The sequence below is a fragment of the Nelumbo nucifera genome, chromosome 4, assembly GCF_055504915.1.
Source record: "Nelumbo nucifera cultivar China Antique chromosome 4, China Antique-T2T, whole genome shotgun sequence".
Taxonomy (NCBI): Eukaryota; Viridiplantae; Streptophyta; class Magnoliopsida; order Proteales; family Nelumbonaceae; genus Nelumbo; species Nelumbo nucifera.
In genome coordinates this window covers 1701168-1721498 of record NC_142652.1, presented here as the reverse complement: position 1 = coordinate 1721498, position 20331 = coordinate 1701168, and the positions used below count along the sequence as shown (strand labels likewise).

At 38.0% G+C, this 20331-nt stretch overlaps 2 protein-coding genes across 5 annotated transcripts in view; one reads left to right on the top strand and one right to left on the bottom strand.

Moving 5' to 3' along the window:
- LOC104591901 (sucrose nonfermenting 4-like protein) overlaps positions 1-9707 on the bottom strand; it is a 34601-nt gene extending 24894 nt beyond the window's left edge. Inside the window, exons 1-5 of one of the 3 annotated variants that reach the window (XM_010251034.3) lie at positions 8926-9707; positions 8733-8832; positions 4311-4490; positions 4041-4175; positions 3873-3932 (exon numbers count right to left, since the gene is read on the bottom strand). In XM_010251034.3, coding sequence (XP_010249336.1) covers positions 3873-3932; positions 4041-4175; positions 4311-4490; positions 8733-8832; positions 8926-8993 — 543 coding nt within the window. In that variant the 5' untranslated portion in view covers positions 8994-9707. Of the gene's footprint in view, positions 1-3872; positions 3933-4040; positions 4176-4310; positions 4491-8732; positions 8887-8925 lie in introns of all 3 variants that reach the window. The other 2 variants (XM_010251035.3, XM_010251037.3) reach the window with 2 other exon arrangements.
- A 6436-nt stretch (positions 9708-16143) lies between these two features.
- On the top strand, positions 16144-17862 carry LOC104591902 (NFU1 iron-sulfur cluster protein). Of its 2 annotated transcripts, XR_002022388.2 has the most exons (5): positions 16144-16300; positions 16387-16511; positions 16635-16919; positions 17033-17216; positions 17304-17862. XR_002022388.2 is itself a non-coding variant. In XM_019196817.2 (4 exons), the coding sequence occupies exons 1-4, from the start codon at positions 16283-16285 to the stop codon at positions 17091-17093; spliced, it is 489 nt and encodes a 162-aa protein (XP_019052362.2). In that variant the 5' UTR covers positions 16144-16282; the 3' UTR covers positions 17094-17862. The 2 variants fall into 2 exon arrangements, 1 of the variants encoding a protein (XP_019052362.2); XM_019196817.2 differs by having other exon boundaries at positions 17033-17862.
- The last annotated feature ends 2469 nt before the right edge of the window (positions 17863-20331 follow it).

Genomic DNA, 20331 nt, shown 5'->3' with positions numbered 1-20331 from the left:
AAGTTGCTGCTTTCCCTCCCAACCCCAAAAGGTTAGAGATAGGTTTACCTTTTAAGGTGGATAAAGTGTACAAAGAAGGGAATGGATTTTTCAGAGGAGCATCCCCTACCCAAATATCTTAACAAAATTTTACTTTATCGCCAAAGGAGAGATCATACCTGATATGATTAAGAAACAAAGGAAGTGGAACAACGAGAGTGACAGACCTTTTAAACTCTAATTTCTTCCAACAACCAAAGAAGGGAAGGGTGATGTGGAGAACAACGAGAGCAGCTATTGTGTGAGCAGTTTGGGAAGAGAGAAATAACAGGATTTTCCAAGGGCAAGAAAAAACATTGCTTCAACTTATAGAAGGCATCACCATCAAGGCGATACATTGGTTGAAAACTATGGATTTCTTCAAGGATTTTTCTGTAGATGACTTGCTTAGAGATTGGAACATAGTAGCAGGCTCCTCCATGTTATGTGCTTTAGGAGAACTCACCCCTAAAAGCTAGCTGTTAGAGGGAGGGAACCCAAACACATATATACCCCGTAACAGCATCCCATACTACCAACATGGGACAAATGGATCGTAACATTCTACCATGCTCTGCAGTCCCGGCGCTCACACAGACTGGCTTTGCACTAGTCCACCTAGTCCCAGCTGGACACTGCAATACCGACGTCACCACCTGTGCCGCACGATTGCAACTGGGAGGCATAGTGTAGGCTCTAATACCATTTGTTATATGCTTTAGGAGAACTCACCCCTAAAAGCTAGCTGTTAAGAGGGAGGGAACCCAAACACATATATACCCCACAACAGCATCCCATACTACCGATGTGGGATACCTCACATTAGCATCCCATACTACCAACATGGGACAAATGGATCGTAACACTCCATCCCTCCTATCTTTCATGAGTAGACCCCTCCTTTACAGCTTTCTGTGAAATTGAACTTTGATGCCAGCTCTATGGGCAGCCCTGGTCCATCTGGAATTGGGGGTGTGTTTAGAGATATGGAAGGAAGAGTTTTGGCCCTATTGTCTGGCCCTTTAGGGGTGGGTGACTCATTAAGAGCAGAAGTAATGGTGCTCCTTCAAGGGCTCAGATTGGCTAAACAGTTGGGTTTCCAACAGTTAGAAGGGGAGGGGGATTCAAAATTGGTCGTAGGATGGATGCAACAAATAATTTGTGTGCTTGGCCCCTAGACAGCATATAAGGGAAATTATGAACTTGACAAGGGAGATAGGAGCACAATTTAACTGGGTTAGGAGGTCAGCAAACGGGTTGGCTGATGTTTTAGCAAAGCAAGGGGTTAATAGGGAGACTTTGTTTTGGGCATGCTTGTATATTGACTATGTTATGAGGGGTCCCCTTTTTGGAAAATGGCAGTTGAAATTCTATAATTCTCAAACTTCATGAAAGTTACAGTTTCCTATAAAAAACAAAGGATGTTGTGGATGGCTTTCCAAGGAGAAGCAAGATTGGTTCTTTGCAAGAATCCAACACCCAATCCATTGCCCATAACCCCATGAATACTCTCCACTACTTTGTCCAAAGCTTCTCATGTTCCACTGGAAATTTCCACAACCACATCCCAAGTAGGGCCAATTCCTTATTCCCAAATTATGTTCCTCTTTCCTTCTGCACACTACTTCCCATTTAACCAGATGGTCCTTACCAATGTTTTAAAAGTGCAAGGGCAATTTGTGCCTAAGGCGCAAGGCAAGGTGCACGCCTTTTTGAAGCAAGGTGCCAAAATACAAAAAATGTCAAAAAAAAATAAAAATAAAAAATATTAATAAAAATATAAACTTAAATTTTAAAATAAATGTTTTAAAAAACCTATTATCTAAAATTAAAATGCATAAGCATAACATGTAAAGCATATGCCAATTAAAATTTAGAAATAAAATCAAACATATAAAACATTTTCAAGCATGTAAAACCCACAATCTCTTTTTTTTCAATTGCATTACTTTAAATAGCTAATGTGATGTAAAACAACTTGCATTCTTGATTCTACGAGCTGCCTTTGTACCAAGCCCCTTGAGGCAAGCCCAAAGAAGTCCATGTTAGGGTCTTAAATTCTTAATCCTTACACAAAAAATGATTTTATAATTTTAAATGCCTTTTAAGAAGATATTTTATTAGGATGAATGAATAAACAACACTATGCTCTGGCTAGGTTCAAAAAAGAACAAAAAACGCAAAAAAAAGGCACACACCTGGGTTGAAAAACAAGGCACACTAGGCGCTCGCCTTTTGAAAGTGCTGCACCTAGGGCCTAGGCAAGGCGCGCATAACTTAAAATGCACCCCGCTTGGAGTGCCTAGGCATTCTTGAGGCATGCCTTTTTAAATCATTGGTCCTTACTCTCCCTAGGGTCCTAAAGGAAGTCTCTCATTATCCTCCCAATCCTATTGACAACTACTTGTGGCATTCTAAACACCAAGAGATAATACATAGGGAGTTTAGCTAAGGTAGACTTAATTAGAGTAATTCTCCCTCCAAAAAGATGTAGTTCCTTTTCCAAACTGCCAATTTCTTTTCAAATTTCTTGATCACTGGAACTTAAACGCTATTAGATCTAGGGTTTGCACCTAATGGGAGACCAAGATACTTCATTGGCCACCCACAAGAAACACATCCTAACAATGCTGCTCTAGACTCTACTTCCTCTTTTCCCAGATTTATCCCTACCACCATGCTCTTGCCCCAATTAACTTTTAGATTTTAGTCATTTGACACATTCTCAAAGAGTCTCACCAATAGCCTTAGGTTTTTCCACCCAACATCTATTCTCCCCACCACAAAAAAAATGATTATGTCGTAAGCAAATTTTAAGTGGCTAAGCACCTCCCCTTCTCTTCCCACTCTCCAACCCTTCACCAATAACATCCCATCAGCCCTTGATATTAGTCTCATAAAATATCTGCAATAAGAATAAAGGAAGATAAAGGATTGTTGCCTCAAGCCCCTAATAACCCCAAAGAAGTCTTTCACAGCTCCATACACAATGATTGAATAATGACAAGTTTGCAATCATCCACGCTATTACCCAACCTTTGCACCCATTGATTATTCACTTGACAATTTCTAGTCAGCCATTTAATCTTCTTGAGTTCATGCCTATAGGATATTAGAACCACAAAGCTTTCTCCTTATTCAGCATCCATCCAATTACAACGTCAGAATCACATTCACTGAGAAAAGGGCCATTACATGTCCCTTCTCATCTCTAAATACTCCTCCCACTCCTGATGATCCAAAAATCCAAGGCTGCAGCCATCAAAGTTAAGTTTTATTAATCCCCACTCTGGTGGTAGTCATTCCTTTTGAATCATCACCCTTTTTAAGGGTACATCCAGCTACAAACCCCAATTCCTTATTATGTCTTCTTTGGAGTAAGATGAGAAACCCTCCAATGGTTTTACCCAATAAGTCTTGTGACATTTTTTATACTACTAGGCTACATTTGAATAATTGCATTCTTTTTAACTCTTAATGATTAAGATAATGAAATCATTTATCATTAAAAAGAATGCAATTATTCAAAAGTAGCCTACTAGTCTCATGAAATTTTACAACAGTATTAGCATCATACATTGCTAATATGGTATATTTAGCACATCATAATAGTTGATATGCTTGGATGTTGTTGTACATATTTGAGACACTTTAGCAACTGAAACCTTGAATACTGCCATTCAGGTCATATAAGACCCAAGCTGACTTAAGGAGAATAATCTCTGCATGGAAATTTTTGCTCAACTTTAAAAACCAAATGAAATATCAGCTGGAAAATCAAGGGTGCATTGAAATATCTCAATTTCCTTAATCGATACAAAGAGAGAGTAGAAGCTCAAAAAGAGCATGCCTACCTGTTCATACATAATATGAAATGCTTGTTTAACAGGCAATATAAGATCCAAGGCAACAACCTGAAAGTTATCCAGTAATTCTAATCAGAAAAAACCAATGAGCTTCTAAATATAGAAATCACACAGGAATTTTTATAGCTCAAAAAGAAGTTGCGAAGGAATGCAAACCTTGCCCGACATAGGAAGCAATTCATATGTTGTATATCTTGACAATAGTATGGAAAGATGGCGACGGAAAGCATCTATATCACCATCTAAAATCTGTGAGACTGGTTCCTGGTGCATGCCACCTGACAATGAAGCCTGGTTGGTATAACAGGAATAAACAACATGTATGCTATTAAAATGCATGAAAAGGATTAATGAGATGCCTTCAGTAGGAAATAGAAAAAGAAAATAGAAATAAATAATTAGCCATGAAATAATTTATAAACTAACCGGGTGCTGAAAGATGCCATTATCAACATCCATGCCAGATTTAGGAGCCTCATTATGTAAAATTGAAGGGGCAAACTCCAGTTCCTTCACAAATATAATATTATTCACTGCCCCATACTCATCAGTAACGCAAGGCTCCTGCTCATTGAACCGCCATACACCATCAACCAAGAATTTGTACTGCAAAAGGAAATTTATCACCATATAAAATTAAATAATTATCCAGAATATGGAAGTAAATAATTTCTTCATGTTCTCATCATTATCCCCCCTAGGCAATAAATAAATAAATAAAGTTGAATGCACAGAGAAAAGAACTGATAGTATCTCCATATCTGACACTTCATTTTGGTTTAAATGCTGAGAGATTATTGTACTTAGCTGGTCTTCAGCATAATTGTCCTTATTCTATTTGCACTATTTATGTATTAATTGACTAATCATATTTAGGAGATGTCCCATGGTGCTTGCTGTTTGCTGATTACATAGTATTGAAAGATGAAACTAAGAAGGATTGAATGCAAAATTAGATTTATCGACAAGTGCCCTAAATCAATAGGTTTTACAATAAAAACAAACAGAACATATGCAATGTAAATTTAATAATAATAGGAGTGGAAATTTAGGTACACTTAGGATTGAAGACCAAGAGATAACAAGGTGGAGATTGAGGAGGATGTTACCCATGTCCCATAGAAGTCTTACATAATATGAGAATATCACTTAGGTTAAAAGAAAATTTTCATAAATAGTTACAAGAACAATAATCATAGTTGCTACTCATAAAAAAAATAATAATCATAGTTGTCAGGGCAATGCCTAGGCAACTAAGCAACTTCTTGTCCTTTTTTTTTATCAGCAAGAGAAATTCATTAAATTCCTTGCAACACCATGTGAAAATTTTATGAGACACGCTTAGGCAACAAAGCAGGACCTAGAACCTGTTATAAATTACAAGAGAACCTGTTATTTTTCTATCCTTGCTATATTGGTTCGTTTTACTTGTTATAATAGGACCTGGTATACATAATCATATTTTTTATTTTGCGAGATAACAAAATAGTTGTGAGTTGTCTTGTAGGGTTTTTCATAGCACAATTAAGAGGCAAGACTACAGGAGCTCTTGAGACTTAGAGTTGGTTCATTCCTCACTCTCAGTCTCTCACACCTGCAGCTGCAAGTGCAAGAACTGAACAGACCAGGCCAGGTATGTTTCCTTTTCTCTTTGTGTTGGTTTAAAACAGGAGCTACACTCCAATTTTCCCTCCACTTTTTACTATCTTTTCCCCAAACTTTTTGAATGGTATTATTGGAATGAAACAGGGGCTCCACCCCCTTCTTTTCTTCTGCAGTTTCCTGCAGGGGCTCCACTATACTTGAAGCAGCACTGGACAATGCCTAGTTAGGGTTTATAGAAATTTGTAGGTTTTTATTTTAAAGATTTTTTTTGATAATTGGTTTTTTGTTTTTTTATTATTTTAAAGATTCCATCTCCTGGGCAATGCCTAGGTGTCCACCTAGGCTTCTGGGCACCCTGTGGAAACTTAGCCTTGTCTAGGCACCTTGAAAACTATGACAGTAATGTTGTATAGAGTAGAGTATTGGGCAGTCAAATAACACTAATGTCCAAAGTGTGGCAAAAATACCAAATGCTAGGATGGATGAGTGGAAAAAATAGAAAGAATAAGATCAGGAATGTACTTATTTGAAAGAACAGAGGAATAACATTAAAAAAAAAGAACCTAAAAGTAGCCCCAATAGGCAATAAAATAATGGAAAGTAGATGAAGATGCTTTTGTCATGTGCAATGAAGACCATCTATAGCACCAGTAAGAAGAAGGGGTCTTTAGTTGAAGAGGCTAATAAGATAGCTAGGAGTAGAACAAGATGACATGGGTTGAAGTAGTAGAAATGATTTAATGGTCCATAATTTAACAATGGATATGGCACTGAACAAAAGGCAATGGTGGAACATGATTCATGTAGCCAACACCATATACTTAGGGACAAGACTTGGGATAATGATGATGATGCTTTTGGCATAACCATGTAAAATAGCTAAAGGGATAGTTTTCTCATGAACACTGGTGGAAAGCTTCTCTGGTAGCATCAAAGCCCATTGGGTATGTTAACATGGAATATATTTCAGCCACAAGGTTGAACAAATATAAATGACCATATTAGCTTCTCTGTTTCCAATCATGCTTGAAAGGAGTGGAGTAGGGCAAATGAAACTGTTCTTAGAGCTTTTCCTTCCTGGATAATTTTCACATATGTATCCTATATTTTCTATTTCTTTGGATCTTTGTTTCTGCTTGCTTTGGTGCATATATATCTTTCATCTAGCCTGTCCTTTTCATTAATAAAGTAATAACAGTTTCCAATTTTTAATATAAAAGGCAAATACCCACTTTTGTTATGGGCAACATTAAGATAGATGGTATTAACATATAAAGATACACAGGTGTAAGTACAGATTACCAAGCTATGGACTCAATACAAAAAATAAGATGCCAGGTATATTTAAGGCTCACATGCAGGGTGCCATTCACAAGGAGCTTTACTGTTTTAAAGTATTATATTGAAGGAATTTAAATACACAAACTTTGATGGTTGTAGAGTCGGAAAACCAGGCCTATCTGGTATTGAGGGAGACTTTAGAGATGTAGGTAATATACTACGCAGCCTACGCCTATACCCAGAACCAATTAGTTATGAGAGTTCAACAAGAGCTGATTTACTGACTGCTCTGCATGGTCTAAGACTAGCAAAAACTATGCAATGGAAAAACTTGGAGGTGGTTTATTCATCAAAAAAAAAAAAAACTTGGAGGTGGAAAGTGACTACAAAACAATCAAAGGATGGCTAAGAAGAGAAAGGGAGACTAGCTCATGGATCTATGAAGCATTTTAAGGGAAACAAAACAACTGACAGAAGAATAAGAATCTACTATAAGTGTACAAAAAGGGCTGCCAACAGCTTGACAGATGGTTTGGTCCAACAAAGGACTTTACAACATGTGTATTTTGGGTGACTAGTTGAACTAGGCTAAAATGATGGGGTGTTTCTGACGCCACTATGTACATAACTACATATCATTATTTTAAAGCAATTATTAAATATTTACAGTTGATCGTAAAAATAAAACTTTACTATCTCTAAAAAAATGCTACCCTGGTCCCTAGGACCATTATGAGACCAAGGTATTCATAATGTGATCCAATCTTGAAAAGGGATTATATATCAAAAAATCCAGATTATATGATTGGCCAGGGGCCAGGGCTCAACATAGTCCTAGAGACTGACCCAGTATGACTGATATTTTAAACCAAACACTTTATGTAAATACTGGGTCTATTAAGACAGGATTTAACTTTTAAACAGCATTGTCGACAAATATGGAGCAATTATGTGTGGGTACAAATATTTCCTACTGTCACACTTATTAGCTTATCACATTGTCTGGTTAAAGAAGGAAAGCATAGCTTAAATTCCCTTTTGTTCTGAATATATTGCAGTTCAGACTAAACTCATTAAAGATTTAAAGGTTTAACAGGGAAAAAGAAGGGAAATATTTAGCATAACAAGGGAGGTGGGTGTTTGTTTTAAGTGGGTAAGGAGATCAGCAAATGGTTTAGCCGATGTGTTTGCAAAACAAGGGACTGTAAGGGAGGGTCTTTACTGGGCAGTGCTGTATATGATGTTTATTGGATCAACCTCTTCTAATAGGGGTTGACTTCTGTATTTCAATTTTAATTTATCTTTAATGAAGTTACCATTTCTGATCAAAAAAAAAAAAAAGTAGGGAATCCGAGTAAGATGGAAAAGAGGTTTAGAGATTCAAAACCCCAAGTGGCAATATCCCTTATACTGCTTCAGAACCTTGATCTTCCTCAATAACCTATCTTCTCTTAGTGTCCTTTGATTGATTACTTATACCATGCCCCTGGTGTACAAGCACCTTTAGTTCACTCAAATTGACTACTACCATCTTTTTTTTCTTTTTCCTTTTCGTTTCTTTGTGGGCAAATGATTCAAACCTTCACCTTCATAAACTCTATCACCCTACTTAAGCTATTTATTGGTCATGAAACGCTCATAGTTTATAGGCTCTCCAAAGTAAAAATTTTTTTCATTGGAATCCACGAAAGGTTCCTAATTATGCAATTAATCTAGTAGATTTATTTTACAGATAGTTCAAAGTAATAGTCTATTGTCCATGAAATATTTCCTTATTGTGCACCTAAACTACTAAATCTGTATTGCAAGCGCTTCAAGTTAACTTTTCCTCCGGTTTGTCATACACGGATAGTTTCACCAAAAAATCTCCCGTATCCCGAATGATTCCATGCTCAAGCAAAACTGAGCAGAAGAGAAACGAACAGAGAATTACAATCTACACTGAAATCGGATGCAACATACCTGATGATACCCGGGCGTTAGATCCCAAATTGCCTGGAAAACCGTTCCAGAATTCTCCATGAGAGTCATACGAATATGCTCAGTCCACCTGATCATATAACTGGACGTAGATAACAGAAAGCAACACAACTTTCCAGGCAAAAGAGATCAACGTCTGCTTAAAAATCATCAAACAACATGGGAAAAAAATTACCTTGTGAAAGATCCGGTAAGGAAGACATGTTGACCACCATATGGCCATTCAAATATTGTCAGAACCATCGCTACGAATAATTTAATGCTTCCGATACCAACTAATTACATCGAAAATCCGAAACAGAAAAAAAAAAGATATTGGCAATTCAACGAGGTCGATAGTCGAATCAGGGGACTCTCCCACTGTTGGAGGACCCCACGGTACACAAACCTAACGATTACGGCACCCAAGATCCTAATTGCAGAAACCCAGAACTAACAAACAAGCCTATTGAACTTTGACAAACGGATTAAAAGCCCTAGCAGAAACGACAGCCTCACTCAATTTCACGTTGGACACTACTGGTGGCGAATATGAAAATCCCTGGCGATTGTAAAGGTAAACCCATAAATCCTCTATTTTGCAATGGGAGGAAAAGAAGTTTCCCAGTTGCAGAATGAGATTCTCTTTATAGTCGCTTTACCTCGCCCGCCCTTTTTCCCCCCAAGACAAAAGGCGGATGCGGCGTACGTCAGACTATGCCCGAAAATCCAGCAATGCACCTGAGTTTAAAGTAAATGAGAGCTAGAAGAAGTGAGTGGAGCTGGATATCCGACACCATGGACGGCGGAGGGAACAACCTCACTCCATCGCTTCTCCTTCCGAAAGATTACCGGAAATTATTAAATATTAACCCGTTTGGGGTTTGGGTGGTTTAGGTACCCTCGCAAATTCTGTTTCTAAATTCGCTTTATTCTCTTTGCCATTTTTGCTATGCTGGCGTGAAAAGAATTTCTATATGAATTATGAAACGATACTCTTTATTTTATTCTTCGCCGGTTTGCCCTGATACTAATAGACCTTGCCGGACCCATGAAAGATACAATATAATATATGATAAGAGAGCAAGACAAAATTGAATATATGTGGAATAAAGCCAGCGCAACTTTTTCCTAAAAACTTTGTTCTATTTATTTCGCTTTCGCCATTTCTCGCAGCACCTGACATTCAACTTGTTTAATATAGATGCAATAATGTTTCACTCAATTCCAATTATAACGTCAATGTTGGTTTATACATATCACGCTTTTCAAAACCGGATTGGATCAGACGGTCGGACTGGAAAAATTAGGAACTGGTCTATTATTTTTTAAATTTGTTTTTTTTCTTAAAATCGTTGATTTTGATCAATAAACCATTGAATCGGTCGTTTTTAAATTTTTTAAACTTTTTAATTTTTTTTGTCATAATGGACCGACCATTCGGATCAAATGGTCAGACCGTTCGAATTGAATAGTCAGACCATTCGGATCAAACGATCAGGCCATTCGAACCGATAACCGAACCCCTGACCAGTTTAATCACCGGTTCGGTTTTAAAAACCATGTTACATATAACCCTCAAAAAGAAAAAAAAAAAGGTTGTTTCATAATTTATAAATTATATATATATATATATATATGTATGTATGTCTAAAAATTGAAATTATATATGAAATGACTAAAACAAATGAATAAGAAATGGCAATAAATATTAATGTCTTTTTATAATTAGATATTACCGGTTTATTGCCTAATTTATCATCATCATCATCATCCAAATAAATCCTATTTTGCCAAGTGATAAAAGTTTTAAATGCCAACAAAAACTACAGGGATCATCACCATGAATTACAAAATATAAGCAAAGAGGGATGATCTGATGTGCACAACCATAGATCTGTTCAGAAGGTCGGGCTCAGGCTTAACTTTTACCAACTTTCAATGAATTTGGCTTAAAACCCGGAACACATCCCAATATTTTTAATTGAATAGAAGCCCTACCAAGTACCAATAATAGAGTCTAATTTGGGTGTAGTAATTGCAAATATTATAGGATCCGGTAATTTAGAATTTAGAATATTTAATTTACATTGGCGGATTGGATTGGATTGGATCCATTAATAAACATCCAATCCAATTTCAACCTTTTACTCACATTCTAATAACTTATGTTTTGGAGGAGAGAGCTAGCATACAGGTGTGATGAGGCCGTCTACTGTGGTGGGGGATGAACGCTGAAAGATGTCCTCAACGATATGGAGGATAGCTCTGACATCAACCTCCCGACCATCGTGAGCATGGGTGGCCAGAATTTGCTTCATCATCACATTGTCGTTCGATGCCGAGACCGAGAACATTCTGTCGCCACTCATCATCGGTTGTTGGTGTATCGTCTTTGGAGCTTCCTGGACAGTTGACATTTTTCTCTCCCTTCAAAAAACAAATCTAAGAACAATGGAAAGAGAGAACGAGAAGGAGGAACGATTAATTTGCCTATGATTAATTCCAACTGAACTAGTTATACAACCCATTAATGGATTTGGAATAAAGGCAATGAATCAGCTTCTTTGCTTCCAAGGTGGTCTACCCCTTAGAATAGAATCTACTGGTTTGTATCCCGTTGCTCTTTACAGTTCAAAAGCATTCTTTTGGAGATTTTTGGCCCAACAAATCCTGGTTGATTTGATATGAATGTAACAGGTGCATTTATAGGAATTGGGATTTGCTCCTCATAGAATGATCTTCACACCAATTTCACATCACATCAATCCCACAGTGCATTATTAGAACATCTTCCCATTAATTACATATAATTACAAGAGATCGATAGTGGGGAGCAGATGAGGCCTCCAAATCTCATTGCAATTTTTGCTTTTTTAGGTTTTATATATTATTTTTTTACCAATGTCTATATTTTTTCTTGCAATTTCTGCTATATTTTTTTTTATCAACTTCTGTATTTTCTATAAGTTCTGCTATTTCAGTTGAAATAATATATGTCTTCACGTTTCCACCAATTTTCTGTATTTTCTACTTTTTTTTTTTGCATTGGTCCAATATCCATACCAATTAATGAAACCGATTGAATTGGATTTCCATGAAATAGCATATCTCGAGTGTATTGGATCTGAATTAGATTTATTGGATCCGATATGGATAAGTATATGGGGTCCTTTTCACTTCCAACTTAGGGGTCATTTGATTGCACTTTTCAAATGTTTGAATCTGAAAATGCTGCTTTTCAAACTTCACCCCTTGTTTGGTTTTACCTCTTAGACATGGTCTGAATCTTATATTTAAATCTAAAAGTAATAGACCTTGGCCCGTCTCTTAACGCGCTCAAACGCATTTCAAAGCCTGTGCAAGGTCAAATCCACCCTTCTATTTTTTTTTAGAAATGGCAAACACTACCCTTAATTACCCCTATATCTAAAAAAAAAAAAACTAATCATTTTGTAGGGAGGAAGAATGCCTCTCTCGCTCTCGCTCAGGGAGGAAGAATGCCTCTCTCTCTCTCTCTCTCTCTCTCTCTCTCTCCCCTATATTCTCTCTCACTCTCGCTCTCGCGCTCTCTCTCCCTGTGTTCCCACCACCGCCACCGTCGTTGCAAGTTGCAGCAGCGGCTCTCTCTCTCTCTCTCCCTCCCCTGTGTTCCCACCACCGACGGCTCTCGCTCTCCCCCTATCTTCTCTCTCTCGCTCTCTCCCTCTCTCCCTCCCCTGTGTTTTCACCACCGTTGCAACAATGGTTCAGTGAGTAAAAATATTTAATTATAAATTATTTTTATTAATTATTAATTATTTTAATATTTTTTATTAAATTTACTTCTGTTATTTATTAACTGGTAATTTTTAATTATTTCATTAATTTTTATTTGTGTAAATTATTAATTATTTTAATATTTTTATAGTCATTAATTTTTTTTTAATTTTAATCGTTTCATTTATTAATTAGTAATTATTAAATTATTATTTTTTATTTGTATTGTTTCAATATTATTTTGAGGTTGAAAATTATTTTTTATGAGATAATACAAATTGAACTCAGCATTTACAAATAGTATGTTCTAGGGGTAAAATAGTAAAATCAATAAATTTCAGATGGTAAAGGGTTGATCCAACACAAACAAACTTATGGATTTAGATCCTCTAAAAAGTAGAAAAGCATGTATTCCTATTTTCAGATTTCAGACACTTAATATCTTTTTAACTTTTCAGATTTATCAAACGCCACCTTAGGCATTTTGAGCTCAAACGCCAACTTTTGTTTGGTTGATACCATTTTGAGTTAAAAACAACATTTTTACTATGAACATAAACCCGGAGGGGTTGGGAGAACATCAAACTGATATTTCATCCATTACCTACTTGTTGGAAAAAACATTCCAATGATACTGCGTTTGGTTGGTGTTCTACATGGCAATGTAGAAATATATTTTAATGTATCACATACTTGCAGGTCCCGTTTACTTTTCGGTAAGTTATTTATCCAGGTAAATGCAGTTACCTAGGTAAGTTTTTCATGGGAAACACTTACTCAGGTAAATGCATTTACCCATGTTCTTTTATTTCTCATGTAAATAAGACAATGACCATTTTAGCCATAAAAATCCATTATTAAAAGGGGCATTTTTGTCCCATTCAAGTGTTTGCAACTTTTCCCTCAGGTGGGAAAGTTATTTACCCACTTAGGAGACGGGTATCACTTACCCGAGTAAAGTGATACCCAGGAAAATAAACTTTCCCTGGTCCCCACATAAATAAAAAAAAGGGATTCTTGGTCAATGGGAACCAAAATCCCATTGACCAACTTTCCCCCTCTTAAGATCCCAAAAAAGAACGCCCCCGCAAAGATATATACACTATGAAATGCCTATAAGCCTATCTCCAAAACATAGGTTTTTTTTAGATTCTATATACTTTTAACCAAGAACCATTAGATCTGCATCTAGATGTTAGGCCCTGTTTGGTTCGCAGGAATAGGGGTCTAGAATCAGAATCGAAATGGATTATTCCGTTTCCAACTGTTTGGTTGGGTGGAATCATAATCTCATTCCCATTCTTGTTGGAATGGCATTCCTCTATTTGAGGGAATGGCCATTCCCAGCCTTTCCCTTAGGAATAAAATCCCATTTATGCTGGCTCTAATTCTCATTCCCATTCCTATCTAAACCAAACAAACTATGTGAATAGACCATTCCGATTCCAGATGATTCCAATTCTGATTGCAAACCAAATGGACCCTTAATCTATGTGTAACGATGAGCCAATTGTCATGACATTATTTTTAAAATAGACCATTGAATGAGTTATAATAAGATGGTGTCACATTAAATATAAACATTTCATTTAAACATTAGTTAACAACGCCAATACTAAGTTAAATGCTTTTTAGAATACTGGTTCAATATATAGGTTGTATTTGATACTATTGCCATTTCAAACTCAAACACTTAGGTTGTATTTGGTATCATTACCATTTTAAGTTCAAATATTTAAAAAAGCAATGGCATTTCATATCAAACGCCAAACACAAGCATTTTGACATCAAACTTGTATTGGGTGTTTAATACCAAGGTGAGGTGTGTGGTGATACAACAAAAAGTGGAAGTTGCACCCCACACCCCATGCACACTGTTTTCGTTTTGTTGTAAAATACATTTGGTATGGATGGATGAATGTTCACTGAACATTGTAGTAAAATTTATACTTGAATCATATCTAATTATCTATAACCCACCATGCAATAAGCCAGTTAAATGCCATATCATAACGCAACAGCTCCAATATCCATTGGAAGAAACATCTGTTTTGTGTTGCGTTATAAGGTATGGCCATTGTAAGTTTGTATCTTCAAATGGTCTAACAAAACACATTTTATTGATGTTTTACTTAAAATCATGGTTTTCAAAATCAGACCAGACTGGAAAAACTGGGACTGGTCAGGTGACCAGTTCTAGTTTTCTCCAAAATTGGATTTTTGTCAAAAAATATTGATTTGGTCAGCAAACCCACTGACTCATGTGGTTGAACCGTTTGAATCATTCAATGGTTTGACCATTTTTTATTATTTATTTTTTTATTTTTTTTTATTAGAACGGACTGTCCATTCAGTTCGAACAATTGGACCGCTTGACCTAGGAACCGGACCCTGACCGGTTCATTGTCCGAATCGATTCTAAAAACCTTGCTTAAAATGCAAACGTAGCATCAATAAAAATATAGTGGTTTTAATTTTTTTTTTATATATCGGTGCATGTTATATATAGATTAAATGATTAACATTTAGATAATATAATGGTTTTAAAAGTATTATAGGAAAAAATCTTTATTCTTAACTACAACAAGTCCCGGATAGCCACCATCAATGAATACCACGGTACCACCTGATATCTATGATACCGGTTGATTGGTGATTAAATTTTCCGGTATCATACATAGTCCTAAAATTGAAAATTTTTATAGGTGACACAAATAGATGAAATAGGACAGGTTCCCACAGAGTGCGCCCCTCAGTTCATTCTCCTTCTGTGTGGTTCATCAAGAACATTTCTCCATGCAATTTGTTGGTGCCCCACATAGCGCGCCCTACAATACGTTCCTACTGTGTATTCGGAACATCTCCCAAATCTCAATGATAATCTGTGGGACAACAATGTGAACTCTTTTCTAAGTTGATGATAGGGATTTATTATTAATAAAATGCTTTCAACACTGTATTTATATTTCACCGCAGCCGCACATTAAGAATATCTCACTTATCATTTGAGTTTGAATATACTCTTCGCATAGTGGTTCTCACACCGACCTCACATTCTAATTATGCATGAGAATATTTCCTGTATGTAATTATTCATTGGAAATATTCCCAATACAAGTGGAATGCGGATGTGAGGAGCAGATGTTATCAGTGACTATCACATAATTGACCTGTTGGGACAGTATCGCTAGCGTTTGCTGGTGGTACATGATGATAACCCTCTCCTACGTAGATACCAAGGAGCGCACGCCACCGGTGTCCCACAGCCCATCTCATTGGATTCAGCCATGGTGATTATATCGTATTCACAGCCACTTGTCAATCGTGTATTAGGAATATCTTAGTAATTGTATGTTTTTATTCATGAAAGTTATTTCCAATACACGGCTGTGATTACGGCGTGAGCAGTGAGCACTAAGCACCGTTTTGTGGAAGAATTAATTTGTATCGGCCCGAAAAGCAAACACGAGAGCGACACGTCAACCTAGATGTAAACAAGACCACCGTATGCCAACAGTTGTATGCTGAAGTGTTGATTCTGGAGCGTTCTCAGTCAAACGTGTTGGATAACAATAATTCCACGTTTCCTACAACTTACTTCATTCCTCGTGATGCCACATCCACATGGGCAAGAGAGCACCCTTCATCGTTGTATATTTTTCACTCAGAAGTTCAAAGGGAGGAGGACATGTTTGCTTGCCGGTGACGTACTAAGACCGCTATATTCATTCGTTTTGTTTTTTTGGTTTTCTGAGAGCTTCGACACGGTTGTTCGTCCATTCCATCCGTCAATCATGGCTTTTAGAGCACTGGTAAGAGCTAATTAGCGGTGATTTAGGATCTGTCTGTCTCTCTTACCCCTTTGAGAACTGATACACTACAAATGCTGGAAATGCAGGGTGGTTGGATAGCGAGTGGCATAGCGGCAGGAAGACGGTCATTCACCACGTCAACTACGCCGAAGATGAAATCTTTCACATCAACGTCTGATTCTGCTCAGGCTTATCATCAGACCATAATAAGGTAGGTAGGCCGGTGGGTATGTTACAGTGTGTTACTCTTGTCGGAGGAGGGAGGGGGGTTATATACTTATATTAGTAAGGGTGATGCTACTAGTACTGGCTACTGAGTACTGGCACTGGGCAGGGCTGCGAAGGGAGAGTTTGTTCCGCTGTACGTGGCGCTGGGGATGATAACATTGTCGGTGGGGCTGGGACTCTACACCGCAAAACAGGAGTTGCTGTACAGTCCAACGGTGTATGTGAGTAAGAAGAAGAGGAAAACGGTGCCAGAGGTGGAAGATCCAGATCATGTGGTGGATGAGGCCGATAAGTTCGTCAATACGTCTTTCTTCAGGAAGGTGTCCCACATACAGGAGTTTGATCGCAATCAAGCCATCCCTGATCCAACTCGACGTGACCCATTTGCTCGGTCAGTAATTAAAGCACATGCCACATATATATAATTCCCAGTATACATAGCCCATGTACTCCATGCCATGGCCATCCATGGAATGTAATGTGAATTGTGAACTATGAATGCAGCCCTAATAAGAAGGCGGACACCTTGAAGTCGGTTGGAGTGGAACCCAGCAGTCAACATTGATTCAGCAGCTGCAGCTCTCGAGCAGCCAAGCGGTGGGACTCCTTCTGCCTGTATACGTACGCATACCATCGAGGCATCAACTAAACTTCAGTTTCAAAATAAAATTTGACCACAAACAAGAAGGTAAAAAAATCTATAAGGAAAATAAAGAAGGGGTGCAATTTGATTTTTTCATCCGATTCCATTCCATTGAATATATATATGACGCAGCCTGACGCTGACGCGCTCGACCGGGCGAGGACACAAGCACCGGACGATCGAGCGGAAAGAAAACTCTTGTGCGTATTCGAATCTTCGAAATTTTCCTCTTGCTGCCTTTGATATCCACCGTCCGATAGTCATCCTCATCCAATGCTACTTCTAGACATCTTCGAAATTTTCTTCATGCTGCCTTCGATATCCACCGTCCGATAGCCATCCTCATCCAATGCTTATCTAATGCATGGAGCTGTCACCATTATCCTATGGTTTTTGGATTGAATTCGACCTTGAGTTATGATCGGGATATGCAAGGATCGCAAATCTATAATGTAGGCATTGTCAGGATCTTGTATGGGTCGTATTTTCGAGGTTGTAACTTATTATGCTTCTCAACGAGTAGGTGTTTTTTCTTTAAGAACACAATGATGTCATTGTGATGCTTCAGCTGCAAGCTTATATTTTGCATTGGTTTTTTGAAGTTTCTGTTGTACTTTTTCCTATACTGACTGGATCTGTTCTGTTAACTGCTCTGCTGAAGTATTAAGGCCGGGTACCTTGAGTAGCTTTACCAAGTCCAATGCATGGTTAGGTATTTTCATATAAACAATAGAAAACGGGGATATACCTGTAGAGCTATGAAATGTGTTGTTGTAGGCAAATTTTGTTTGTGTTGTAGCAAAGTCCCACTGTTTCGGCCTCTTTCTGCAAATACTGTGGGTCAAATTACCTAGAGTTTGATCCATTTGTCTGCGGATGAGCAGTTGTACTACTGAAATTTAATGATGAGTCAAATAGTCTTCACAAGGTCATCTAGAAGTGATTTAGGAATCTCAGTCCGACGTGATGGTCTTAGGTACCATATGTAAACGGACAATCTCTTTGAAAATTAGTTTGGTCGTCACTGTTGCATCCACGATCTTCTTGCATGGGAGGAAATGTGCTATCTCGGAGAACCGGTCAACCATTACAAAGACTGAGTCCATGTTTTTTGGAGTCTTCGGTAAGTTTAGCACGAAATCCATAGACAAGTCTTCTCAAATCGCAGTAAGAACAGGCAAAGGCATGTAGAGGCCAGTATTCTCAAATCGCAGTAAGAACAGGCAAAGGCATGTAGAGGCCAGTATTCTGGGTTTGACCCTTAGCCGTCTGACATATGTAGCACCTACTCACGATAGTGGTCACATCTCTTCTTAATTTAGGCCAATAATAATGCCCTTTAACAGCATCAATCGTCTTGTCCCTCCCGAGGTGTCCTGCTAAGTCGCCTCCATGTAAATCCCTGATGATTTTCTCGCGGAGGGAGATGCAAGGAATGCACAGTTGGTCCCCCATCATAAGAAAGCCATCATGTACATAGAAATCACTCGCTGGTTGCCGATTCATGCATTTTTCCCAAACCTGCTTGAAGTCTTCATCTTGGGCGTATAGATCCTTCAAACATTCAAAGCCCATAATTTTGATACTAAGAGTCTTGATGAGGGCCACACGCTTGCTCAAATCATCGGCCACTGTGTTCTGTTGTCTAGCCTTATACACAATTTTGTATGGGAATTTATCAATAAAAGCAGACCACCTTGCATGTAGATCACTCCTCAACTGTTTTTGCTTACTTAAATATTTAAGAGCTTGATGGTCGGTGTAGAGGACAAATTCTTTAGCAATCAAATAGTGTTCTCAGGTCTTTAATGCTCTTACGACAACATAAAATTCTTTATCATAAGTGGATCATTTCTTTCTGGCTTTGCATAGCTTTTCACTGAAGAAGGCAACTAGTCTCTTTTCTTGTGATAACACGGCCCCTATGCTGACTCCACTAGCATCACACTCAACCTCAAATAATTTGTCAAAGCTTGGCAATGCTAAGACAGGAATAGTGCACAGTTTTTCTTTGATGAGAGCAAAACTTTACTCTTGTTCTTCTCCCAATTGAAACTTACCCTTTTTCAAACACTCAGTGATAGGAGCTACAATACTACTAAAGTGTTTGATAAACCGCCTATAGAAAGTTGCTAACCCATGAAAATGCCATATGTCTGTGACGTTCGTTGGGGTTGGCCACTCCCTAATGGCTCGCACTTTCTCTTCATCCACCTTAATTCCGTCCTTGCTTATTATGAAACCCAAGAACAAACTATCACTCATAAAAATACACTTCTTTAGATTAGCATATAGTTTGTTCTCCTTTAATGCACTCAATACCTCTCATGAAGGTGTTGGGTGCGTTAGTTAGTCCAAAAGGCATGACTAACCATTCGAACAATCCATCTCTGGTCTTGAAAGTTGTATCTCATTCATCTCCGGGACGGATTCTGATTTGATGGTAACCATTCCTGAGATCAATTTTGGAAAAGATCACAGCCCCATCAAGTTGGTCAAGCATGTCATCCAGCCTGGAAATGGGAAACTTGTAGTTAATAGCGATTTTGTTGATTGTTTTACTGTCGACACACATCCTCCAACTCCCATCTTTCTTATGTGTTAATAATGTTGGTACTGCACATGGACTCATGCTGACCTGGATATGACCTTTTCTTAACAATTCTTCTACCTTCTCCCGTAAAATCTTGTTTTCTTTAGGGCTCATCCTGCAGTGTGGCAGATTAGGTAGGCTAGCACCAGGAACAAAATCAATGTGATGTTGGATATCTCGCATGGGTGGGAGCTCATTAGGTAACTCGTCAGGAACTACATCATGAAACTCGTTGAGTAATCCCTGCACTTCCAATGGGATTTTGTTCTCCCCCAGTGATTCACTCACGCTTTCTCCCTTTACCACCAGCAAGTGGACCTCGCAGGTATCCTTACATTCTCTTACAAACTCAGAGTGACGATGAGTTATGGTAAGAAAATTTCTTTCTTTTGCCTTTGAAGCCTTGGGTTGGTTCTTTTCTACCATGGGTAATAGTGTATAGCGCACACCCTCTTTCTCGAGCTGGTATGCGTTCTTCCTACCCAGGTGCTTGGCATCTGCATCAAACTGCTAAGGCCTACCAAGCAAAATATGGCAAGCATCCATATCTACAATATCACAATAAAC

Bases quoted from the DNA above. Each gene is read 5' to 3' on its own strand.
- LOC104591902 (XM_019196817.2), top strand. The intron at 16,512-16,634 runs GTAGGTAGGCCG...GGCACTGGGCAG, and splicing joins TATCATCAGACCATAATAAG to GGCTGCGAAGGGAGAGTTTG. The intron at 16,920-17,032 runs GTCAGTAATTAA...CTATGAATGCAG, and splicing joins CGACGTGACCCATTTGCTCG to CCCTAATAAGAAGGCGGACA.